This window comes from Sporothrix brasiliensis, assembly GCF_000820605.1.
Source record: "Sporothrix brasiliensis 5110 chromosome Unknown Cont20, whole genome shotgun sequence".
NCBI lineage: Eukaryota > Fungi > Ascomycota > Sordariomycetes > Ophiostomatales > Ophiostomataceae > Sporothrix > Sporothrix brasiliensis.
The window spans coordinates 449972-472832 of NW_024467139.1; the positions used below are offsets into that span (position 1 = coordinate 449972).

Here is a 22861-nt window from a genome sequence, read left to right on the forward strand (position 1 = left end):
CAACAGCTTCAGACATAACGTATCTCAACTTCACACAGAGGACGACATTGTCAACGTAATGTACCACGAAATTAAAAAACCGAGACTCTTCCCTTATATTTCTGAATAGTATTCTGCTCAACCCTCACAAAGAGCATTGCATTGCTCCTCCAACAACCGAAACTGTCACAGTCCATACCAAAGCTATCAGGACGAGGGCAAAGCCGACCGTTTCATTTAAAGGAAGTAGTCCGTAGATGTGGAAAACAATGAAACGCGCGCCCTCTGAGTTGGAGCTTCTTGGTACTCACATGGATCCTATTGAGAGAGATGATGTGATTTGGACGACAACACACCTATATAGGATGACGTAATTTGATATTTGGCGCTGTTTCGCAGCCTTCCAGAGCTGTTTCCGGGGCGATTTAGGCACCAGTCGGTGCTCCATACTCTTTCTCTCCGTCCGGAAGGCACCCACTAGGACAGTGGCTACGGGGGCAATTAATTCCTGACATTGGCTACGATAGTTTAGCAGTAATTAGTGACAGGGCACGCCAGGGCAAGAGCGATCCCTGCCAGGGCCTGGCCTGTACCTGGGACCTGTCGGGCTGCCCCGCAACAACAAGGTGCCCCTCTCAAAACAACTGCCCTCCCCTTTCTGACATCTGTATTGATACTGAGCGTCTCATACATCTCGTCATCTGCCTGTGGTGGAGCTTAGACATTGAGCTCCTAGCGAGATTGTACGGCAGTATTGTGGCCTCGTCATTTCCCAGGCAGCAGTTTGGCAAAAACAAAATATTAATCCGCTTGGCCTCGAAACGGCAGGAAGACGACCAAACAAAAACACGACAACACCGTCTTCCAAAACCAAGCATGGCTTCCATTTCCGTGGATCGCATTCTGGCGGCAGCCCCGGTCACGCTCCGCGGCCAGCCGACACCTCTCTCTGCCGATCCCAAGGGACAGCGCATAGCGTACGCGGTGAGTGCTTGGCCTGAGTTCCAGGTGCCATGAAGAGGTGCGTGGCTGACTCTAGGCCCTCGCCACATACGATACAGTCGGGCAAGTCCATCTTCATCCGGTCCATCGACAACCCGGCAGACTGCAAGCAGTACACGGGCCACACAGCCGCGACCACCGTGGCGCGGTTCTCGCCGTCCGGCTTCTACATTGCCAGCGGCGACGTGTCCGGCAAGGTGCGCGTGTGGGACGCCGTGGAGGCCGTCAACACCAAGGGCGAGTACCCCATCATCTCGGGGCGGATCAACGATGTGGCGTGGGACGGCGACAGCCAGCGCATCATTGCGGTCGGCGACGGCCGCGAGCGGTTCGGCCACTGCATCACGGCCGACAGCGGCAACAGCGTCGGCGAGGTCAGCGGCCACAGCAAGGTGGCCAATGCCGTGGCGCTGCGCCAGCAGCGGCCCCTGCGCGCGGCGACCGTGTCCGACGACGGCTCCATGTGCTTCTTGCACGGCGCGCCGTTCAAGTTCAACTCCAAGGCCGACGGCCTGCACAAGGGCTTTGTGTTTGGCACGGCCTTTTCGCCCGACGGCAGCACGCTCGTGACGGTCGGCGCCGACCGGCGCATCCAGCTGTACGACGGAAAGACGGGCGAGCCGACGACCACGGTGGGCAGCGACGGCGACGCGCACACGGGCAGCATTTTCGCCGTCAGCTGGTCCTCGGACTCGAAGCGCATAGTCACGGCGAGCGCCGACCAGACGGTTCGCGTCTGGGACACGCAGTCGGGCAAGTCGCTGCAGACGTGGCGGCTGGGCGGCTCGTCGTCCGTGGCGAGCGTGCCCGACCAGCAGGTCGGCGTCGTGTGGCCGAGCGGGCGCAGCGACGACCTGATTCTCAGCATCAGCCTGAGCGGCGACATCAACTACCTCACGTTTGGCCAGGACGAGCCCGTCCGAGTGGTGTACGGCCACAACAAGTCGATCACGGCACTGGGCGTCGAGTCGGACGGCAAGGGCCAGGGCCTGTGGACGGGCAGCTTTGACGGCCGCGTGTGCCATTGGGATCTGGCCAAGGCCGAGGCGCAGGTGGTGGATGGTCAGGCACACACGAACCAGGTGACCCAGTTTGCGTCCCTGGCGAGCCAGCGGCAGACGTACAGTGTGGGCTGGGACGACACGCTGCGCGCCGTCGACGAGGGCGCCCTCACGTTTACGGGCTCCGACGGCATCAAGCTGAGCGGCCAGCCCAAGGGCATTGCGTCGACGGACAGCGGCCACGTCTTTGTGGCGCTGGCGTCGGGGAAGATTGCCGTCTATCTCAAGGGCCAGCTGGTCACCGAGGTGCCGACGGCTGACTACACACCGACGGCCATTGCGGCGAGCGGATCGCTCGTGGCCGTCGGCAGCAGCCCCGAGCCGGTCGTGTATGTGTACAAGCTGGATGGCAGCGGCTCACTGAAGCTTCTACAGACGCTCAAGAATTCGACATCGGCGATTTCGGTGCTGTCCTTCTCCAAGGACGGCAAGTACTTGGCGGCCGGCAACGCGAGCGGCAAGATTGTGGTATACGAGACCGGATCGTGGCAGGTGGCGACGGACCGGTGGTCGGCGCACACGGCGCGCGTCACGACGATAGCATGGAACGACGCGGCGACACACGCGGCCAGCGGCGGTCTCGACACGAATGTGTTTGTCTGGAGCCTGGCCAAGCCGGGCAGCCGGGTCAAGGCGCTGAATGCACACAAGGACGGCGTCAGCGGCGTCGCATGGGTCGACGGCAGCCAAAAGGTGGCGAGCGCCGGTGTTGACGCGGCACTGAAGATTTGGACTGTCTCAGGGCTACAATAAGCAGCCGGAAGCGTTAAAAGGGAAGTGTAGGCCACCGAAACGGCGAGCGACACCTTTGAGAAAAACGAGTTTGGTGCGACAGAGCGTTCAGTGACGGGCAAGCTGAGGTGAATACGCAATCAGGAATTATAACTAAACGGCACACGCATGATGATCTCCTTTCGTGATATCTGTATATATGATGGCCGGCTTCTATGACCAGACATTTAGGGTATCCGACGATTGAATAATACATAAGAAAAAGACATATACGGGAGCCCGAAAAGAGGACCAAAACAACCCATAACGCCAACACCATCTACCGCCCGAATTGTAATATTGACCGCCCACCAGCACTCTCCTAGTCTAGTCGCAGCAGATTCGGTTCTGTTGACGCTGTGCAGGGGTCTTGTCCTGCATACACGGCTGCCCAGTCAAACAGGCCGCTCCGCTCGGCCTCTGCAGTCGGAAATGGCGGTTCTTGGTATGGAGGCAGACCTTCAGCCTGTGTCGCCGCCAGAGTTTCCTGCAGCTCTGCAACCGCATCGTCCAAGCGTCTGTTGGTCAGCAACAAGTACAAGACAATCAAGGAACAATCCGGGGGCAAACATGCAGCCTACCCCAAATCGCCTCGCACAGCCCATCCGGCGTCATGCACGGCATCGGCCAGCTCGGCCTGGTGGTTGCCGAGTAAGTCGGGGTTTGCCACGACAATGAGCGGGACGTCACACCGCACGGCCTCCAGGATGGACCCAGAGCCCGCGTGCGAGATCATCGCGCCCGGCAGTTGTCGGTGTGCCTCGCCACGGCAGGGAAGCATCAGCGAAGGCATATCGGTGGTGTAGGAGACGACCTCGATGGCCGGCCACTGCGGTTTTGGGGGCCCGTCTGTCTTGGGTGCGTCATCAGACTGCTGTCCCAGAGCCTCAATCTGTTTCAGAGCCCAGTCGTGGTCGGGGCCGGTCTGCACGACGAGTTCGCTGAAGCCTCTGGCACCGAGGCCGTCGAGGAAACGCGGCTCGAGCACCTCGCGCAGCAGCCTGATGAAGCTGGCGGTCGCGCCAACAGTCACAAAGCATCGCCGGCCATCTGCATGTCCTGGCTGGTTCTTGCCCGGGCTCATCGTGACGTGCACCTGATTTGGTCTGTCGGCGTCTACTTTGAGGTGATTAGTATCAGCTATACATGGGCGAGGCGACGCCTCGTCGATTTGGGAGTATGAAATGCATGTCAAAGCTTTTTAGAATCTGCATTGACTTACAAGATCGGGGCCGTTACAGTTGAACTGTAGGTCACGCAGTGTTTTGGTGATGTTCAAAGTGGCGCTGAGATGCGTCAAATGGGCCTGAAGCCACTCTGTAATACGGAGTACAGCCGCTATAGTAGAGCTTTGGGCGGTCTTTGGTGGGGCGCGGCCATCCCGAGCCATTACATAATCACAGTGGGTGGGTACGTTCCGACAAAAGTCGCCTAGCGCCGTTTCTCCTTCCAATTGCTCGCGAGAAAAAAACTAGTGCCGTGCGGAAAATCAGTGCCCACTGAACATTCGATCTCTCGATATTGAGACACGCGAGCCGACACACGGTCAATTGGCTGTTGTTTTCCACGGCACCCGTTTTGTGAGATCGATCAGCGAACGATGGCGAGCGCTTCTTCCCGGTCGCTGCAGCTCGGCATGCGCCGGTGCTGCGCAGCCGCTACGACAAAATCAGCGACGACGACGACCTTTTCCCTATCCTCCAGCAGACGAGCCGTGAGAGCAGCAGCCACAGCAGTCGCAACATCACCTACGGAGAGGGCACGATGCTTCTCGAGCACGGCGTGGCGCGGTGCTGACGACGAGGTGCGGTCGTCCAAGGGCCGCGAGCGGGAGCCTGAGCAGGCGCAGGGGCACAGGAGCTTTGAAGACATGATGCTGGCCGATAAGGACGACGGTTTCAAGAATCTCAGCCCACGGGAGAGGATTGAGGCTGAGCGGGCGATGACGGACCTGGAACATGCGTTATCCATCGCGAGCCGCCCAGACCGGAAGGGAAGGGACCAGTTCTGGAACGAGGACGAGCCGGAACCGGAAATGTTTCTAGAAGAAGGTCCCGAAGACGTGGACCACAGCGACGAAATGACGAGCATGGGCCACGGCAAGCTCGAGGAGATCCGCGACCAGCGCCACCTGGCACGCATCATTGCATGGGAGATGCCTCTTTTGGCAAGTAAGTGAAGTCGAGTGTCGAGTGTCGAGTGTCGAGTATCCATTTTGTTTCGTGGTTGTTTGTTCTACGTTGTCTTTTCTTTTTCTGCTTCTCCTTCTAACTGCTATCGCACAGAGTTTGCAAAGCCGTTTGAGCCCCCGAGCAACCAGCAGCCCCTGCGTTTCCGTTACACTTCGTACATGGGCGAGCTCCACCCGGCCGAGAAGAAGGTCGTGGTCGAGTTCTGCCCGTCCGACTTGGGCCTGACGACCGTCCAGGAGAACAAGCTCATGAAGCTGGCCGGCGTGCGCTACAACCCGGAGACAAAGATTGTGCGCATCAGCTGCGAGATGTTTGAGCACCAGGCGCAGAACAAGCGCTACCTGGGCGACCTGGTTGACCGACTGATTGCCGAGGCCAAGGTAGGTCCAGTTGCTGTTTCGCTGTTCCACCATGGTGATGGCCACCACTAACCCTCTACCCCCCCCCCGGCAGGACCCTACAGACACCTTTGAAGACATTCCGCTCGACACCCGCCACCACAAGTTCAAGTACAAGCCCAGCTTCCCCAAAGAGTGGCGCATGACCGAGGAGCGCAAGAAGGAGCTCGAGGCGGCTCGTGCCCAGTCCTACCTGCTGGATCAGACGAAGGCCGCCCAGGGCACGCTGATCGATGGCGTCCAGCGCATCCAGGCTTCCCTGGCCGCGCCTGCACCTGCCCAGGGCGCCATTGGCGACAAGGTCGCAGAACTTGCTCGGTTGCGGCCCGTTCATCCCCAGACGCCACTCCAGCGATAAATGCGGATGGATGAGATGAGCGTGAAAACATGTAACGTGATGAGACGGGACACGCACACGGCGAGAGCGTCGACTTGACGCGACGGGTTCAGCTTGTAAATACATAGTTTGCCTTGGACAAGCCATATTGGTGTCGGCTGTACGAATATTATACAACGATTTTATTTCCCATTCTAGATGTTCATGCTTGGGCCAACTGCAATACCGGCCAGTGGAAAAAGAGCTGTCGCACCGCACTCTCAGCGGTGAGGCCACATCTGCGACATCTTCCTTTCTGCCTTCGTATCTAACCGCCATCTTCTCTTGGCTGCCTGCTGTCTTGGAAACGGTATCTACGCGCTAGTCGTACCTGCCAGGGTCGCACATCGTTCCTTCCGGTACGTCCCAGGCTTTCATGTACATTATTCAGCAAACAAAGTGGACGATATACATCTTGTGAAGGCAGGCACGGTCCTGCCCCGACTTAATTTGTTCAAGAAACTGGGGGAAGGAGCAGCGACTGGCACTAGAGCTTCCCACGCGCCCTTGCCTCTTGGAGACAGTGCCTCGGCAGCCTGTGAACTAACACTACAAAAGCGTGTGGGGTAATTTGGCGTATATCTGGACTGGTGCTTCTTGCCCCCCTGGTGTCCCCGTCGCACCTGCCCTTCATTTTGTTTGCTTCTTTGTTTGCTTCTTTGTTTGCTTCTTTCCTCTGCTAGACTTTGTTTCTGCCAACTTCATCACCAAATCTGGACACATCCCTATTGCTGGTTTTGTTGGGCATCTCACAACGCTTCAGTACATCAATCATTCCGGGGCACAACAACGTTCCGTGCCAGCCAATCGCACACACCAGCGTCGCTTTTCCGTCGGCATTCTGTTTGGCGGCAATCGATACGATCCCGGAACGACTGTCTAGCGCACCGCAGCAACTCCACCACCACCTAAACCACCTACCGCCCCCAACACGGCATCTTTTCTTAAGCGACCACGGGCTGCACAGATCTCACCACTGCTTTCAGCCATGGCGACCAAGAGCATCGAGATCCCGCCCTTTGCGGCCACGGATCTCAAGAGCGTGTCGGCCAAGTGCAACACGGCTGCCGCGGCCTTCCGCACCAATCGCACCAAGGACCTCGCGTACCGCAAAACGCAGCTGCGGAAGCTCTACTGGGCCACCATCGACTACACGCCCCAGCTCATCGAGGCCCTGCGCCGCGACCTCAACAAGTCTGCGTACGAGTCTAGGATGACCGAGATTGACTTTGTCACAAACGACTGTCTCTTCTTGCTGTCGCAGCTCGACAAGCTGGCCGCCGACGAGAAGCTGGGCTCGCCCGACATCGGCCTCAGCTTTTACGCGGCCGGCCTGCGCACCCGCAAGGAGCCGCTGGGCGCTGTCCTGATCATTGGTGCCTACAACTACCCGGTCAACCTGCTTCTGTGCCCGCTGGTCGGCGCCATTGCGGCCGGCTGCACCGCCGTGGTCAAGCCGTCCGAGGTCGCACCCAACGTCGCCATGGTCCTCAAGGAGCTGATTGAGTCGGCTCTGGACCCGGAGGCCTATTCGGTCGTCAACGGCGCCGTGCCCGAGACGACGGCGCTGCTCGACTTCCGCGACCCCGGCGAGCTGGGCCAGATTGACGGCGAGGAGCGCGGCTGGGGCAAGATCTTCTACACGGGCGGCCGCCAGGTGGCCCGCATTGTCGCCGCCAAGGCGGCGCAGACGCTGACGCCCGTGACGCTCGAGCTGGGCGGCCGCAACCCGGCCTTTGTGACGGCCAACGCCGACCTCGCCCTGGCGGCACGCCGTCTGCTGTGGGGCAAGACGCTGGGCGCCGGCCAGGTCTGCATGTCGGCCAACTACATTCTGGTGCAGCGCGACGTCGTCGACGCCTTCATCCAGGGCTTGAAGGACGCGCACAAGAAGACGTTCCCCAACGGGGCGCGCAACAGCGAGCTGGCGCATATCGCCAACGAGCGCCACTTTGCGCGCATCAAGAAGATGCTCGACGACACCAAGGGCAAGATTGTCCTGGGCGGCGAGATGGACCAGAAGACGCTCTTCATGGAGCCTACGTGCGTCCTCGTCGACTCGGTCGAGGACCCCATGATTCAGCAGGAGAGCTTCGGCCCCATCTTCAGCATCCTGCCCGTGGACTCGCTGCCCAGCGCCATCCACATTGCCAACCAAGTCGATCCCACGCCGCTGTCTCTGTACACGTTTGGCAGCAAGGCTGAGAACGAGAAAGGTACGCCTGTATATGGACATTTCTATGGATATGTACGCATATGGTTTTATTTTTTGTGTACCGTTTGACTAACATAACCGATAGTACTGCGCGAGGTCAACTCGGGCGGCGCGTCCATCAACGACTCCTTCATGCACGGCTCGCCCAACACCGTGAGCTTTGGCGGTGTTGGCCACTCCGGCACCGGCGCCTACCGCGGCCGCGCCTCTTTTGACGTGTTCACACACCGCCGCACCGTCGCCGAGACCCCGTCCTGGATGGAGGGCCTGCTGCGCGTGCGCTACATGCCGTACGACTGGAGCAACCGCCGCATGGTGGACTTCTTGGCGGCCAAGCCCAACTTTGACCGCAACGGCAATGTCAACAAGGGCCTGGGATACTGGTTACGCCTTGTGCTTGGCCTCGGCAGCCGCAACGCCCAAGGTGCGTTACTCCGGTGGTGCAGCTGTGTTGTGGTGCTTCTTGCCGCCCTGGCGCATCGTGACCAGCAGGGTGTGTTGACATATATTCGGTCTCTTAGAGCCTAGCGCCACGCCGGTGACCAACGGCCACGCCTGATTGAGGCCTTTACGTTGGCTTCAGACCAACCTCGAGACAGAAGGAACCTTCATTTCATGGTTCCAGCTCTCACATCAGACATTTACGCATTTTGTTTACATCACGTCTTCCATTCTTTATGTGTTTTCGAACTCTTTACTTTCATTATGTTCTGCGGAGGCAACGGCCCGAGATACAACTTGGATATGGGATTCTGGGCTAAGAGGATGGGTATTCCAAAATTGACGCTGCAAACCGCAGATAGGGGGAGGTACTCTTAATTCATACTAACAATCAAATCCTGAAACATCAGACATGACAATCAGCCAACTAGAGGAAGTGCAAACAAAGTAGCCAAAATTGCGTACAACGTGGGGCGTTTATATGGGATATCAAACAAAGGGCTCAGGGCACGCAAAAACAAATCCGTCACACCGCCGGAGCAATTCCTCGTTCAATCAGTGCTAAGAGCGCCGTTGAGCAGTGCATGCAAAGCGTGTGTCTCCTTGACAAGACGCCGCTTCTCGGCCACCAGCTCGATCATGCGGCGTATGTACTGTGCCTCTTCATCCACGAGCGCCAGCTCCGCTGTAAGCCCGGCCAGCCTAGCGTCTAGCTGTCCGACAGTCGATAGGTCCGAGACCTGCGGCAGGGACTGGATGGGAGAGACGGGAGGAAGTGGTGCACCAATGGCCGGCTGTGTCGTAGGAATTGGTGTAGGAGGTTCTGTGACAACTGGGGCGGTTTCACGTGCAGTGTTGTTGGTCGGTGCAGGAGGTTGTGCGGGAGGTTGTAACGGAAGTTGAGTCGGAAGTTGAGTCGGAAGTTGAGTCGGAAGTTGAGTCGGAAGTTGAGTTGGAAGTTGTACCGGAGGCTGCACCGGAGGTTGCACCGGAGGTTGCCCTTGAGGCTGCACTGGAGGTTGCGCTTGAGGCTGCACCGGAGGCTGCACCGGAGGTTGCGCTTGAGGCTGCACCGGAGGCTGCGCTTGAGGCTGCACCGGAGGTTGCGCTTGAGGCTGCACCGGAGGTTGCGCTTGAGGCTGCACCGGAGGTTGCGCTTGAGGCTGCACCGGAGGCTGCGCTTGAGGCTGTGCGGCTGGCGCTGCTGGCGCCCCAACGGCTCCGTTTTGCGACTGTTGGGATTCTTCCGCGCTCTCGGCCCAGTTGCGTACGTGTACGAGTCCTTTGAACTGGCTCAGATCGATGCTTTGCAGCTTCGTCCTGTCCAGTCCCAGCGGGTTCCGGTCGGGAAGCGTAGGATTGAAGAAGAACGGAATTTTGGCGGCCGTCATCGGAATGGTGTCTGTGTCTTCCGGATCGACTTCGGGTGCGCCCTTGCGCAGCCTGCGAGCTGGCTGGTGACTGCTGCCACCCCTGTCGTCCCCCTTGATGCCGCGGATCTTGGCCCAGTCGCTAACGTGTGTGTGCACGTCACCCGTAATTGACAGAAGAGCCTGGAAGGGCTCGTTGCGCTGTGCGCTCGCACGCTTCAAAAGTATAGCTGTTCGGAAGAAGCTTGGCACGCCGCTTTTGGCCTGGTGGTTTTCGTGGAGCTCCCACACGGCACTGTCCGGGACACGCTTGCCGTCGGGCCGCTCGCTTAGCGCCTTGACCAAACCTTCAATCCACACATGGTCATCGATCTTGCGTGAGTCCGTCTGCTGCCACTGATATGACAACGTGCCCGTGGCCGGGCCTACGGCGCCTTGCAACGAGGGGCTGATGGTGTGGCTGCGCTGGCGGTCGATCGTTGTGGTGCCTGTCTTCCAACGGTTCTCAGGCTGGATCGTCAGCTCCGTGCCCGCCGTGAATGTCAGCGTAATGGCAATTTCGCGGAAGCGACGGCTGCGGCTGCGCGGGCAAAACGCAAACTGGAAGATAAACAGCGACGCCGGCTCGGAGAACTGGTCGTTTGTCAATGTACCGTGCACGACCGCCTCGACAAAGCACTGAACTGTTAGCGAGTCAACGCCGACGTCTTCATCCACAACAACGCCGCCTGCATTGGGCGTCTCGCCGCCGAGAGATGAGCCCTTTAGCTGAAATTTGGTCTTGAGCTCAGTGGTTGCAGTGCTAGGGTCGGTGCCGTTGAAAGCGTCGACCATCTTGAAGACGACCACATCGTCCTTTCGTCCGGTCGTTTCCATCGTGGATTGTGTGATCTGGTATTGCGTTGTCGAGTGTGAGAGCAATATTGTGTTTGTTTGTCTATTTCGCCGCCGATGTTGTCGACTATTGAGAAGACATCGGCCCGGCCATCTTTTAAAAAGCCTCGTCCATGCAGACAAAGCTGCAGCAGTCCTTCAACGATGTGCCGTGGCCATCATTGGTGCAGCTCAAACCCCAGCGTCTTTTGACTCCTGGCGAAAATAAACAGCTGCCAAGAGATTGCTTCGGAACTGGTGAGGAGGGGTCGGTCCGCATTTGGCCAGTGTCTTGGCTTTCTGCTTGTGGTACATCGTATTACTCCGCAGCGCGTGTTTTCGTGCAGGGGCTGATGGGGTCTCAATCCCGTCGGTAGAATGCTACACAAAGGTGCATTCAGCTGGCGAGGCGCAGCACATCCAATATATTTGAGTGGCTGCCTTGCTTTTGAGCATCAGCGTTGCATTGCAACCACAAAGCTGATGTGTTTTCCGAAAATGCAATATTGGCACCAATGGCCTGGACCTTTCCAAAGGCAGGTTTGTGTGGGGGTTATTCGACATGCGTGTCCCATTTGTAAAATATTTGACACAATGGACTGATTTCAGCCAAACAACGAGGAGCAGTGAATCTGTCAACCAAAACAAAGTGCTTGTACTTTTTCAGACCTCTTTGCTGCCGTGATCTGGACATTTAATTCGCCGTCTCTGATGGCACCAGGTTCTAGACAGTGCCGTTCATTGTCGACGTCCTTGTTAGTCGGCCGTTTGGCGGTACCGTGGGGACATAATCGTCTGGCATCTTTTCCAGAAACTTTTCCACCGTCTCCTCCAACACCTTCAGTTTCTTATCTGTCGAGCTGATGTGCGCATAGTTTCGTCCAGTCGGTAAGGACGAGGCCGGCAGCCATTGGCCCTCGCCTGCAGCCAATGCCGCGGCACCTCCGTCGGGGTACAAGCTGTTGAGCGCGCTCTTCATTCCATCAAATGTCCTCAAATAATCAATCTCGTTGTATGTGGCTCCGCTCACGCGGGAGCTGTGCAGGATCATCGCGGCCAGACCGGAAGCCAGTGCGCAAGCTAGCGAACTTCCACTCTGCTTGCTTCGCTCGCGCAGAGGCCGTTCGATGAGGGGGGCTTCCGTGGATATCAAAGGACTCGGTTGGATTACGATTGGTTTAGCAGATTCCTTTGCCTCCATGTGGATTTCGAGGTCGACGCCGGGTAGCAGATAGTCGCACGACTTGTCCCTGGCATCAATCCAGTCCCAGCGTTTGCCGTTGCGTCCAGCGGCACCGATGCAGAAGATGCGTTCTTTCTCGAGATGATATGGGTACGTGAGGTTGTTTGGGTACTCGGCACCTTTGTCGGGGTTGGCGCAGAAAATCAAAATGTTTGAATCGATTGCATGGCGGATGGCCCGGCTCAGAGAATTTTTTATTTCGGTTGGCATGTTGTCATCGATAGCCCAGCTCATAGATATAACGTCGACCTTCTTTGTAATGGCCCACCAAATTGCCTATTTTGTTAGAATTTCCCGCCCGAATACGTCCTTGCAAGAGAAAAGACAAAAGCGCGGCTTATGCAACGTACCTTTATGACAGACTCGACAGTAAAAGTGACTTTGTCATCGACGGTTGGCACTGCCGAGACAACAGGATCGAGCTTGGCGACACAAAGCTTGACGTTGGGACACATACGACGAATGTACCACGCCATAATGGTTCCGTGTCCCGTCTGTGAACTGTTGTACTTTGGAGACGTAACAACAAGCGGAACTTTGGTTTTCTGTGGAATGGTTTTCGGGGTTGGCCACGACTGGCCACAAAGAATATTGTCGTCGAGGGCACGGTAGTTTGATTTGACACCGTCGTCGATGAGAGCCACTTTGATTGGCGTTTTGGATGCGCCCTTTATAAGTCAGTTTATGCACCTGCCAGGACAAGAAGGTCGTGCTGCGTATCGACTCCAGAACAAACATACCTTTCCAATTTGGTCCATAAACGCAGAGAACTGGTCCATGCTGTGAAGCCACTCGTTCCTGAAACACAAAAGTCTGTTAAACACGCTTCTCCAACCGTTGACGAGGGCAGGTCGCACATACGCTTCGTGCTCGCTTGCACTGACGGAGCTGTTCCTGTCGTCCAGGGCGCGTTGTTCTGGGGTCTGCAGCATGGCAAACTCGACAGCCTTGAGACTTCTTCCATTCACTGCTTTGTAGTTCTTTTCAATGGTGGATTTGAAGTTCGAGGCAGAATTTTCGGCGTGTTCCTGTGACTCCAGGCCCTGCCCAGCGCATAGATAGATATACTCAAGTTCCGGCAATCGCGGCAGGCCACTCAGGGAAGCCCAGCTTTCCAAGACTGCGTCTAGGCCGCTGCTGTAAAGGTACAGCGTCCTTACTGTGTCCCCAGCAGCCTCCTGGATGGCTGAGCACGGGATGTCGAAACGCTTCCAGTCCCACGTTTCAACGCCGAGACCCTTTAAGCACTCAACAATGGCCTTGTCACTGTGCCGCCTCCAAACACATCCAGTCGACTGGTCGTCAAAGTCATTCACGGATACTTGGAAGACCTTCCTGACACTTTGGGTCTGCTTTAACCAATTGAAGACCAGGTAGAGGTCCGAATTGCCAGCACAGCCCCAGGCTTGGGCATCCAGGTACGGTTTGCTTGATTGATCCCACTCGATCAGCACATTCTCGATCGAAACACTCTTCAGCTGCCGGTCAGGTTGAAAGTGCTGGCAGAGGCTATCAAGTGTCGTTTTAGAAATCATCATGTCCTTTAATGGAAAGTCAATCTCCTTTTCTGTTTATCACCCGAGTTAGAGACGTTGCAAAATAAACATTTTTTTTCTTTTTGTTTTCGGAAAGGACCGTAAGCCAATGATGACAACAGGCATAGGTAATGACGAACCGTTACTTTCCGTATACATGAAACTGCGACAAATCTCAGAGTCTTCAAACGCAGCCAGACAGTGCAGTTTGAGATCGTCTTCTAGGGCGGCGAGCTTCGCATCCATGGTCGTCGTCAGCGCTGGAATATCGAGAATGGCCAACGCATTGTCCTGGCCAAACCGGTAGCTCTGAACTTTGATTCGCCTCTGTCGTGGCATCGGATCCAAAAACCGCTGCTCCGCCAAAAATTGAAGCGGCGTGGCCTTTTTCTTTTTGCTGTCAGTAACATAGACGTCGCAGGACTCGGCCAGAAGCCGGGGGCACATGCGAGCAAGGCTTTTGGCCCATTGTATCTTGGTATTGGTAAAGGGCATGCTGAGGGCGAGGTGCAAGCAAGTCCGCCCGAAACTGTCCACAATATCAAAGCAGGGACTCAACGCATCGACAACAACAGGAGGGAATGCAATATCCTCCTCAATAGCCGCGTGGACGGCATGGAATTGAAGGAGCCCACTATCCATGTTGGAGAGCTCTTGGAGCGATGCTAGAGCATCCTCCATGGCAACGCCGCAATCGCAAATGCAGCAAAGCATGTCGTTGTCGTCATAGCCGGCGCAGATTCCGCCAAAGACAGAACATGTCGTTTCCACAGGTTCATCGACACTCTCCACGTCACTGTCGTCCTGGTACGATGCCATCGGCACGGCCCGTTGACGTCTGTCCACGTGTCGCCATTCGCTAGTTGCTCTGTCCCCTCTCCCCGATTTTGATTTAGCCAGCCTGGGAAACTGGCTGTCAAAACCATTCTTCGTGCACATGAATGTGATGATGGCCTCTTTTGTCGAGTTGGGCAGTGTCGACGAAACCGCCTCGTCCTCTTCCGTTGTGGCCGAGAAAATGAGACAGTGCAGCGGAGTTCGTCGACTCTTGTCAAAAGAAACCAGGATTGAGGGCTCAATCTCCAAAAGGAGAGAGATGAAAGCGCGAAGACGGCAGAAATTGTACTTGGACGGGTCCTCCAGAAACTGGCTGGGATTCAGCAAGGTGTGGACGACGAGACCGTGTGAGCCTTCAGCCAAGAGCAGAGATGTATTCCACAGCCGCCCCGTCTCCGGGTCGGTACCATGCAAAAGCTCTTTCAGCACCTGCTTTCGATCCGGAGCACAGACCTCGCTGTTGAACCGGGTGGCCAGGCCCATATGCAGAGTGTGAGCCCGGATCTTCAGCATCTTGTTAGAAGCAGCATCGAAGCCGAGATACTTGGCGGTATCTGGTAGCCGTGCATCTCCTGTGCCAAGAGCCAAGTTTTCGAGTGCTGCCGTTGCCATCTCGACTGTGTTTTTCTTGTGCAGCTTGCCGGCGCCGGCAGTGGAGGAACCGGCAGTGGAGGAACCGGTGGTGGAGGCACCGGTAGTAGAGGCACCGGCAGTAGAGGCACCGGCAGTAGAGGCACCGGCAGTAGAGGCACCGGCAGTAGAGGCACCGGCAGTAGAGGCACCGGCAGTAGAGGCGCCGACGGGGGGCGCCGACACCTTGCGCGACGAAACCATCGTGGGCGACAGAAAAGCAATCGATGTCGCGTAAAGCTGGCAGCACTCCGTAAAAACAGAGAGACAGAGAGAGGAAATAGGAGACAAAGAAGAGGAACAAGAAAATGCGACTGCCCTCTTAGGAACGTGGGGGCTTGAGGAGGGAAAGTCGGCAAGCAAAATTAAAGGAAAGAGCGATGCAGTTCTCACTAATACTCCGTAAACAGGAGGAGCCAGGTGGATTGTTAATCAAGAAAGAGCACCAGGAGCCCAAAACAAAAGGAAGATGCAGACAAAATGGGGAAAGAGCAACGCAGCAAATGTCCGTCTATCCGAGGGGATGCAGAAAGTGGAAGCTGCGAGTTGAGTGTTGTCGCCATGCGGAAGGAACCCGGCACGACATGGGATAAGACAGGAAGTCGCGGCTCTGCAGAAAGACCCCAGCGGTCCCTTCATCGTCGACACTCCCACAAACTCTCACTTCCCCCGTCCTCCACTCTGGCTTGACAAGCCTTGCCTTGCCAGCCGCCTCCGAGCCTCCTTCATTACGGAGAATGGGGTGATGGGTTGCAGTGGGTGGTGTGTCAGCGCTCAGACGCTGCAGCATCGTCTGCCTGATACGACCTGCGCCCACCAACCAAGCGGCTGATTGTCCAGCATCTGCACGGGCGCGCCGCCCACCCACACTTCGAACACGACCAGAGGATGCAGTGTGACCATTGACAGGGAAGGCAAAATGGCGGGCTGAGGCTGCAGTTTCGATGGGGCAGCGTTTTGCCGCACCCCTCGTCCCTCGTTTCCCTGTGTTTTGCAAGGCTACGAAGACCCGATCAACATTTCACCAAAGACACAAGAATCGCGAAAGCAAACCACGACGAAAGCTCAGATCAGCATCCATATCTAGAGACGTGAAAGCGGACAGACGCGACGCCCAGTCTTTGCTGTCTGTCGCGTCCCTCGAATCGATTGCGTGTTGCGTTAGTTTTGCTTCGACCGGACCGCGTTGTACCACCGCCGGCGATGAACTGGGATTTGGCAACGGAGGCGCCGAACAGGGCAGAGCAGTTCGGCCAGTTCGGCAGCCTCAATACCAGCGTTGTTCGGCGAGAACCGAGATGCAGGTGAGTATCGCAGCGGCTTCTCCCACCGGCATTGTGCACGGCACGCGAACTGACATTACCAAAGACTCATTGCCGTCTCTGGCCTGGCCAGCAACCCTCGCTGGGAATGGACGGCGTATTCTCCAGAGACCCGCATTGCGTGTCACTGGCTGTCCGAACTCCTGGGAAAGCACACAAAAGGTGTGGCCGTCGAGGTGTTCCGGTACAATCTTTTCCCTGGCAGCGTCGGTGGTTTCCTCTCGGAAGAAGGTCTCACGAGCGCGGCCAATCGGCTCCTGAGCATGATGGACAGAACAACAGGGTCCCCGAAGGTAGGTCGCCGCAAGTACGACGGCTTTGGTCTTGTTTGTCCGTACAGCAATTTATGTAGCTTGCTAACCGATCAGCCTGCCGAAAATCAACAGTCGGCACCAATCGTGTTTGTGGCTCACGACCTCGGCGGCGTCGTGGTCAAGAAGGTGAGCCTCTCTGCGTCAACTTCGCCGCCTCCTCTCTCGTCTCTGTCGTCTCTGTCGTCTCTGTCGCCTCTGACTTCCCTTTTTTGGTGCATTTAATTCCATACTAATCTATTCGCCCCTATTAAGGCTCTCCTCATAGCACAAGAAAGTGAGCGCTTCCAGTACGTTGCACAGCAAACGAAAAGAATTGTGCGTGCTCATTCTCCTTCTTGCTCTTTGATCCTTCTTCCAAGGAGAAAACCTCGCTGACACGTTACTGCTCATCGCGCCTCTTTTTTCGTTAGATCTTTTTTGGCACACCACACCGCGCACTTGACGAAGGGTCGTGGGAGGACTTGCTGCTCAGTATTATTCTTGCATCGCCGGCAAAGTTGCGCATGGTCCCCAACCTGTCCACGCGCCTCGGGCGCCTTTCGCGTTTTCTCGAGGACGTTTCCCGTAGCTTCCTCGCGGTGGCAACAGAATATCGATTCATCAACGTTTACCAACAGGTGGATGAAGAATCAAAAGACCAGCCGGTATGGACGTTCTCTCAAGAATAGCCTGGCCGACTGGAAAGTGGAAATATGCACCAACTCTAACATGTGCCATGCTAGGTTCTGCCTCCGTACTCGGCAACCATGGGCGTCGTTCACGAGACCATACTCCCCCGCCAGAGAAATCATGAAGACCTGGGCACGTTTACCAGTGACGACGATCCTGTATTCCTCGACATAGCGAGTGCTATTCGCGCCGGTGAGTGGCACGACCAACTGAGCAATACCAACTGGGTTGTACAGCCATAAGATCAACCAACTCACGCATCTTGACAGAAACGAGCGGAATGTATCGTGGCACACTCAATTTCTTGGCCACCAAGTTTCCGCCCAACGAGCTGTTTCAGTCTCATGATGACGACCTGCACCGTTTTCTAGAGCTTAGTCAGTGGAAGCAAGCCAAGAACCATGCGGAGCCAGCAGCTCTGGCGTATCTCGACGAGCACTTCGCCAACCACGGCACTCTCCTTGGCGTCGGGGAGGGTGTTTTGGATGCCAAAGCCCTCTATCAATGCATGCGATCCAATGGTCGGCCTGTCCTTTACTTTTCTACTTCCCACTTCAGCGTCAAGATACGACAACCCAGCAGCCTGTGGGGTTCCCTTGTCTATCAGCTACTTTCCCACAAACCGCACCTCTACAGTCGTGTGAAGGACCTCGCCAAAGTCTTGAAGGCGACTGGTGCATGGACCACACTAAACGCTGCAAAGATATTTGGGAGGCTGCTCTCCAACGCGTTTCCAACGCCCAACGGGTTTCAAATATCAGACGCGGCAGGCAACAATGCAGTGACCTATGTGCTGATCGAAAACCTCCCCTTCAACGACCCGGAATGGGAAGTCTCGGCAAAATGTCTTCACTCCCTTCAGGGTATAGACAGTTCCGACGGACTCGAGGAGAGCAACAAGACAACGGTCATAAAGCTGGTCTTACTCTACGATCGACGCACACTAGCCGCAGGAGCAGCCGATGGCACGCCTTGGGCCGAAGCGAAAGTCGTTGACCCCGTCACTGTTTTTGGCAACGAACCCCTAAGGAAGTTCTCTGAGGCTCTTGCGACGACGTGGCCCTCCAAGGCGCATCGAGAACAGTATAAGTCTCTGATCCTGGATCAGTGTGGTTACAACGCCGAAGAGATATACGGCCTTCGCGCCGTTATCGAGAAAAACCTTGCGAAGCTTGATCTCGTCATACCAGACACCATTACCAGGGACTTTGTTTGGGAAACACTTGAAAGCAACGTCAATGACGCTTTCCGCTTCTCTCCACCATGGGCGAAAGCCGCCATCGGTTGGGTTCTCTGCTCAAAACGACCCCTGACGCAAGACGAGCTTTGGGCTGGCATACAGCTCTCGAGCAGCAACCGTTCCATTCCGGACATGGCTCGTGCTCTCAAAGCGATTTATGGCACCCTCATCTGCGCCACCGCGAAAAGGATATGTTTTCCAAACAAAGCCATCCGCGGTTACTTTCACGACTCCCTCTCAAGGGAAAAGGACCACCTGGGAGACGACTGGCCCAAGCTTGAAATCCCTGGCGACAGCGAGATTGTCGACGTCCTGATCAGCTGCATTGTGACCGAGGAAAATGATTCCGCGCCGCAGACAGCACTACACCTGAAAGCTTATGCGGCTGAATTTTGGCGACAGCATCTTGAGGATGCACAAGTGGACACCGCAAAAGTTTTGAGCTTGGCAGCGAACACCGAGTTCATGAGTGTCCTGCGAAAGCAGGAGAACGACTCGTACTGGGCGAGGTTCAAGAGCACAAAATCCCTTGACATGACCGGCCCTCTAGTACTCGCAGCACAAATCGGAATCCCCAGAGTTGTGACGGACATTCTTGAAGACACGACGAGCGCACGGGAGATCGGTAGCGCCGTCACCATGGCTGCCCGATACAACAACTCCAAGGTTGTGGAAGTCCTCCTCGCATCGACTAAGCTGTCCGACGGATATGAGGCGGACGATGCTGTCAACGCCGCCCTGGAGATTGCAGTTGTGCACCATTGCACTGCCGTCTATAACCCGATTTTGGGCTGGTTGGAAGGGCCCGCGAACGTCCGTTCAAGACGCGTTCCAGCGGAACTTTTACACCTTCTCGCATGCCATGCCGCCACTTTCGGCTATCTTGAGCTATTACAGCTTCTGGTGCGGTCGTACGGAGCAAAGGTCGACTTACCGACAGGGCAAGTGAGCCCGCTGTGCCAGGCGGTGCGCCATGGCAATGTGAACTGCACCAAGTTTCTTGTGCAGGAAGCAGGTGCAGTCATTTACAATGCAATGGCCACGGCATACAATGACGTATCGAACGACTCACAGAGTGCCACTTCCGATGACATCAATGAAGACATAATCCCCGGCGATGTCATTGAAGATATAAACCCCATTCTTGTCGCCGCGCAGCGGGGATATACAGATATCGTTGCCATTTTGCTTGACGAGACTGCCATTCAGATTGACGGCGACAGCAACGGCGAGAGTACGGCCTCATGCGAAGCAGACGGCTCAAGAAAAACGTGTGTTGTTCCTTGGTCCATGATGGAAGATGCCATGATTGCTGCCTGCAGTGATGGCCATATCGAGACTGTCAAGCATATTTTGCAACATCCCACCGTGGCGGCCGTGCCCCAGTCCCATCGGCGTACAAGCAGCGACCTTTTGTGTTCTGCCATCCGTGCAGAACCGCAAGCTGGTGCGGACTCTCTCGCGATGGTCATCCTGAAGTCATCCCGGCCTACAGAACACAGACAAGATCTCGTCCTTCCGTTCATCCGCGCGGCAGAGTTTGGCCAGCTGGAGTTCATTAAATTCTGCTTCACGCTCGACGACCCGAACGCAGAAGTGGTCTTTACGAACGGTAGCGACCGGAACGACCGGATGGCGCTGCATTGTGCCGCTGGGAATGGCCTTGATGAAATTGTCCGCTGCCTCCTCCTGCACAAGGCAGATCCGAACGTGACCGACGGGACCAACTTGACGCCTTTGGCCCTTGCGGTTCTGTCAGGACACGCTGACACCGTGCAAATTCTTCTGGAGAACCGGGCCGATGTATCGTGGGTTGGGCCGGCGACACGCGGCATCTTGGCGTCGGCAGCCATGTCGCGGAATTGTGAGCAGGAGGTGCGCGTGGTTCAGCTGCTGCTCAAGCACCGCGCCTCGGTCAACGCCCTTGATGGCTCAAAACACACAGCACTGCACTGGGCAGCACAGAGGGGCCACATCAACATCTTGGAAGTATTGCTGACGCACGACGGCATCGATGTCACAATGACGGGGGACCGAGACATGAACGCACTGCACAGTGCTGCACAAAGCCCCGCGCGTACGGCCAAGATCGCCGCCGAGATGCTGATTGCTGCCGGTATCAGCACAGACAAGGCCGATGTCGATGGGTGGCTGCCGCTGCATCTGGCGGCCGGCTGGAACAGCGTGGAGATGACAAAATTCTTGCTGGGAAACGACACGAGCCGGTTGCATGCGGTCACGACGAACGGCGACACTGTCCTTCACGCGGCCTACAAGACGTGCGAGGTGCTGATTTGGCTGCTGGATGAGGGCTTCGATGTGGACACGGAAAACCATGATGGCAAGACGGTGCTCATGCACGCCGCCAAGAACGGAGTGGACCAGGCCGTGGGACTGCTGCTGGCCTTCGGGGCCGACACCGACTTGCTAGACCGGTCGGGACGCAGCGCGCTGCACCATGCCGTCGAGACAAAGAGCCTGGAGGTGGCGCGCAAGCTGCTGGATGCCAACCCGGCCGTTCTCTTCCACGTGGACTCTTCAGGCGCATCAATCCTGCACACGGCCATTACGCGCGGCCTGATGTCATTCGCGCTGGACGTGCTGAACGAGCTCGAAACGTACTCGAAAGAAAACGACAGGAAGGACGACATGGTCCAGATCCTGAACGCCGCACCAAGCTCCTTACAGCGGTCGCCGTTGATCCATGCGGTGCGACGAGGCAACGAGGAGGTTGTGGCGAAGATGGTGGCGCTCGGCGCGGACATTGAGATGCGAGACTACCGGGCAGAATCGGCCCTCTCGTACGCCATAGAACGGAACAACGAAAACATTGTCAGGTTGCTGCTGGAGAGCCTTCTCCGCGACTCAAAGAACAGCGAGGGTGAAAGATCCGTCGGAGACGCGGCCCGTTCGCAAGCAAAGAAGTATGCGGCACCGTTGCAGGTTGCGGCAGGGACGGGCAACATGAGCATGGTGGATCTGATTCTCGGCTACGGCGTGGACGTCAACGAGGAGAGCGGGCAGCTCAACACGGCGCTCACGGCGGCGGCGGCCGGGGGCTGCAGCGAGGTAGTGCGCAAACTGCTGGAACGTCAAGCCGACCCGCTGCGCAGCGGCGGGTCGTATCCCAACGCACTGAGCGCGGCGGTGTCGTCGTCGTCGACGGGGACGGTCGACCTGCTGCTTGAGAAAAACAAGTCTGCGGCACTGGCGCGGGACGTCCAAGGCCGGAATGCGCTGCAAGTAGCAGTGCAGTCGCGGGCGCTGGATGCGTTTGAAAAGATTCTGAGCGTGGTCGAGGAGCTCAGTGCTGACGGCAGCCGGGCGGCTCTGATGCCGTTTGGCAGGGCGCTCGACCCGGACAAGCAGGGCCGGCGGCTGCTGCATTTCGCGGCGAGCTCGGGCGACGTGGACACGCTGAGGTACTTTTTGGAGCACCCACGCCTGCATCTCAGGAGCGAGATTGACATTTTGGACAATGACGGCTGGACACCACTGCACTGGGCGTGCCGGCCAGAGGGTGGCGCCGAGGCTGTCGGCCTTCTGCTGGCGTGCGGGTCGGACCCGAGCATGGAGACACGGGACGGCTGGACACCGCTCAACATTGCGCAGTACCACGACTCGGCCGACACACTGCTGCTGCTGGAGGAGGCGCTCAAGGACCACGCGGAGAAGGTTGCGGAGCGGAAGGCCACGAGACTCGTCAGTGCGGCGGCGGGCACGGAGGGAGATGTGGTGCTGGTGGCCGAGGCGATTGTGGAGTCGCAAATCTACGGGAGACCGCTGGCGCGCGGGTACTCGAACTGGGGCATCACGTGCGACGGGTGTATGTTGGAGCCGGCGATCGGCGCCTGCTACCAGTGTCTGGACTGTGCGGACTACGACTTCTGCTTCAAGTGCCACTGGAGCGCCGAGACGACGCACTTTAAAGGCCACAGGTGGAAGCAGCGCGAGGGCACGGTAGACCCACGGAACAACCGGCAGCCGCCGTATCAAGCACCCGTGGTCAACCGGGTGCGCTCGCGGGCCCGGTCACGGGAGCCGCCGATGATGGCATACACGACCATTTCCCGGATATACTGAGCATGGATTAAGGGCGGGTAAACGATGGGCAGTCCCAGAGGCCGGTCCATGAGAAGTCCATGAAAGTCAACGAGAAGTCAATGAGAAGTCAATGAGAAGTCAATGAGAAGTCAATGAGAAGTCAATGAGAAGTCAATGAGAAGGCCGATATGGTATTTCATGAAAAGAAAGCAGGGGTGAAATAACGCCGGCCAAGAACTGCCCATTTTGCAGCAAATACGACACACATGAACCATGACACCGAGTGAGACTTATGAAACCAAATGGGACCGAATCAAACCAGAATCAAACCGAAGCAAACCGAACGAAA

The 22861-nt window shown here is 56.9% G+C and overlaps 8 protein-coding genes across 8 annotated transcripts; 5 read left to right on the forward strand and 3 right to left on the reverse strand.

Moving 5' to 3' along the window:
- Positions 1-855: 855 nt before the first annotated feature.
- SPBR_06908 (uncharacterized protein) lies at positions 856-2795 on the forward strand (the record flags this gene model as incomplete). The annotated part of the gene is made up of 2 exons (XM_040765164.1): positions 856-963; positions 1041-2795. 2 exons carry the CDS (start codon positions 856-858, stop codon positions 2793-2795), a joined length of 1863 nt encoding a protein of 620 aa, XP_040616119.1.
- Positions 2796-3135: 340 nt separating this feature from the next.
- On the reverse strand, positions 3136-3897 carry SPBR_09002 (glycosyltransferase family; the record flags this gene model as incomplete). Its single annotated transcript, XM_040767128.1, has 2 exons — positions 3136-3331; positions 3395-3897. The coding sequence occupies 2 exons, from the start codon at positions 3895-3897 to the stop codon at positions 3136-3138; spliced, it is 699 nt and encodes a 232-aa protein (XP_040616120.1).
- A 516-nt stretch (positions 3898-4413) lies between these two features.
- Positions 4414-5761, forward strand: SPBR_07295 (37S ribosomal protein; the record flags this gene model as incomplete). Its single annotated transcript, XM_040765549.1, has 3 exons — positions 4414-4984; positions 5099-5385; positions 5459-5761. The coding sequence occupies 3 exons, from the start codon at positions 4414-4416 to the stop codon at positions 5759-5761; spliced, it is 1161 nt and encodes a 386-aa protein (XP_040616121.1).
- Positions 5762-6767: 1006 nt separating this feature from the next.
- On the forward strand, positions 6768-8553 carry SPBR_06982 (aldehyde dehydrogenase (NAD(P)+); the record flags this gene model as incomplete). The annotated part of the gene is made up of 3 exons (XM_040765237.1): positions 6768-7995; positions 8080-8418; positions 8516-8553. The coding sequence occupies 3 exons, from the start codon at positions 6768-6770 to the stop codon at positions 8551-8553; spliced, it is 1605 nt and encodes a 534-aa protein (XP_040616122.1).
- A 433-nt stretch (positions 8554-8986) lies between these two features.
- Positions 8987-10681, reverse strand: SPBR_07030 (uncharacterized protein; the record flags this gene model as incomplete). The annotated part of the gene is made up of 3 exons (XM_040765285.1): positions 8987-9187; positions 9283-9678; positions 9707-10681. 3 exons carry the CDS (start codon positions 10679-10681, stop codon positions 8987-8989), a joined length of 1572 nt encoding a protein of 523 aa, XP_040616123.1.
- A 721-nt stretch (positions 10682-11402) lies between these two features.
- SPBR_06429 (uncharacterized protein) lies at positions 11403-15127 on the reverse strand (the record flags this gene model as incomplete). Its single annotated transcript, XM_040764685.1, has 5 exons — positions 11403-12197; positions 12272-12589; positions 12662-12719; positions 12783-13488; positions 13597-15127. The coding sequence occupies 5 exons, from the start codon at positions 15125-15127 to the stop codon at positions 11403-11405; spliced, it is 3408 nt and encodes a 1135-aa protein (XP_040616124.1).
- Positions 15128-16126: 999 nt separating this feature from the next.
- On the forward strand, positions 16127-17227 carry SPBR_07500 (uncharacterized protein; the record flags this gene model as incomplete). The annotated part of the gene is made up of 4 exons (XM_040765754.1): positions 16127-16227; positions 16292-16538; positions 16614-16685; positions 16970-17227. The coding sequence occupies 4 exons, from the start codon at positions 16127-16129 to the stop codon at positions 17225-17227; spliced, it is 678 nt and encodes a 225-aa protein (XP_040616125.1).
- A 78-nt stretch (positions 17228-17305) lies between these two features.
- Positions 17306-22551, forward strand: SPBR_06333 (uncharacterized protein; the record flags this gene model as incomplete). The annotated part of the gene is made up of 2 exons (XM_040764590.1): positions 17306-17420; positions 17498-22551. 2 exons carry the CDS (start codon positions 17306-17308, stop codon positions 22549-22551), a joined length of 5169 nt encoding a protein of 1722 aa, XP_040616126.1.
- Between the last annotated feature and the right edge of the window lie 310 nt (positions 22552-22861).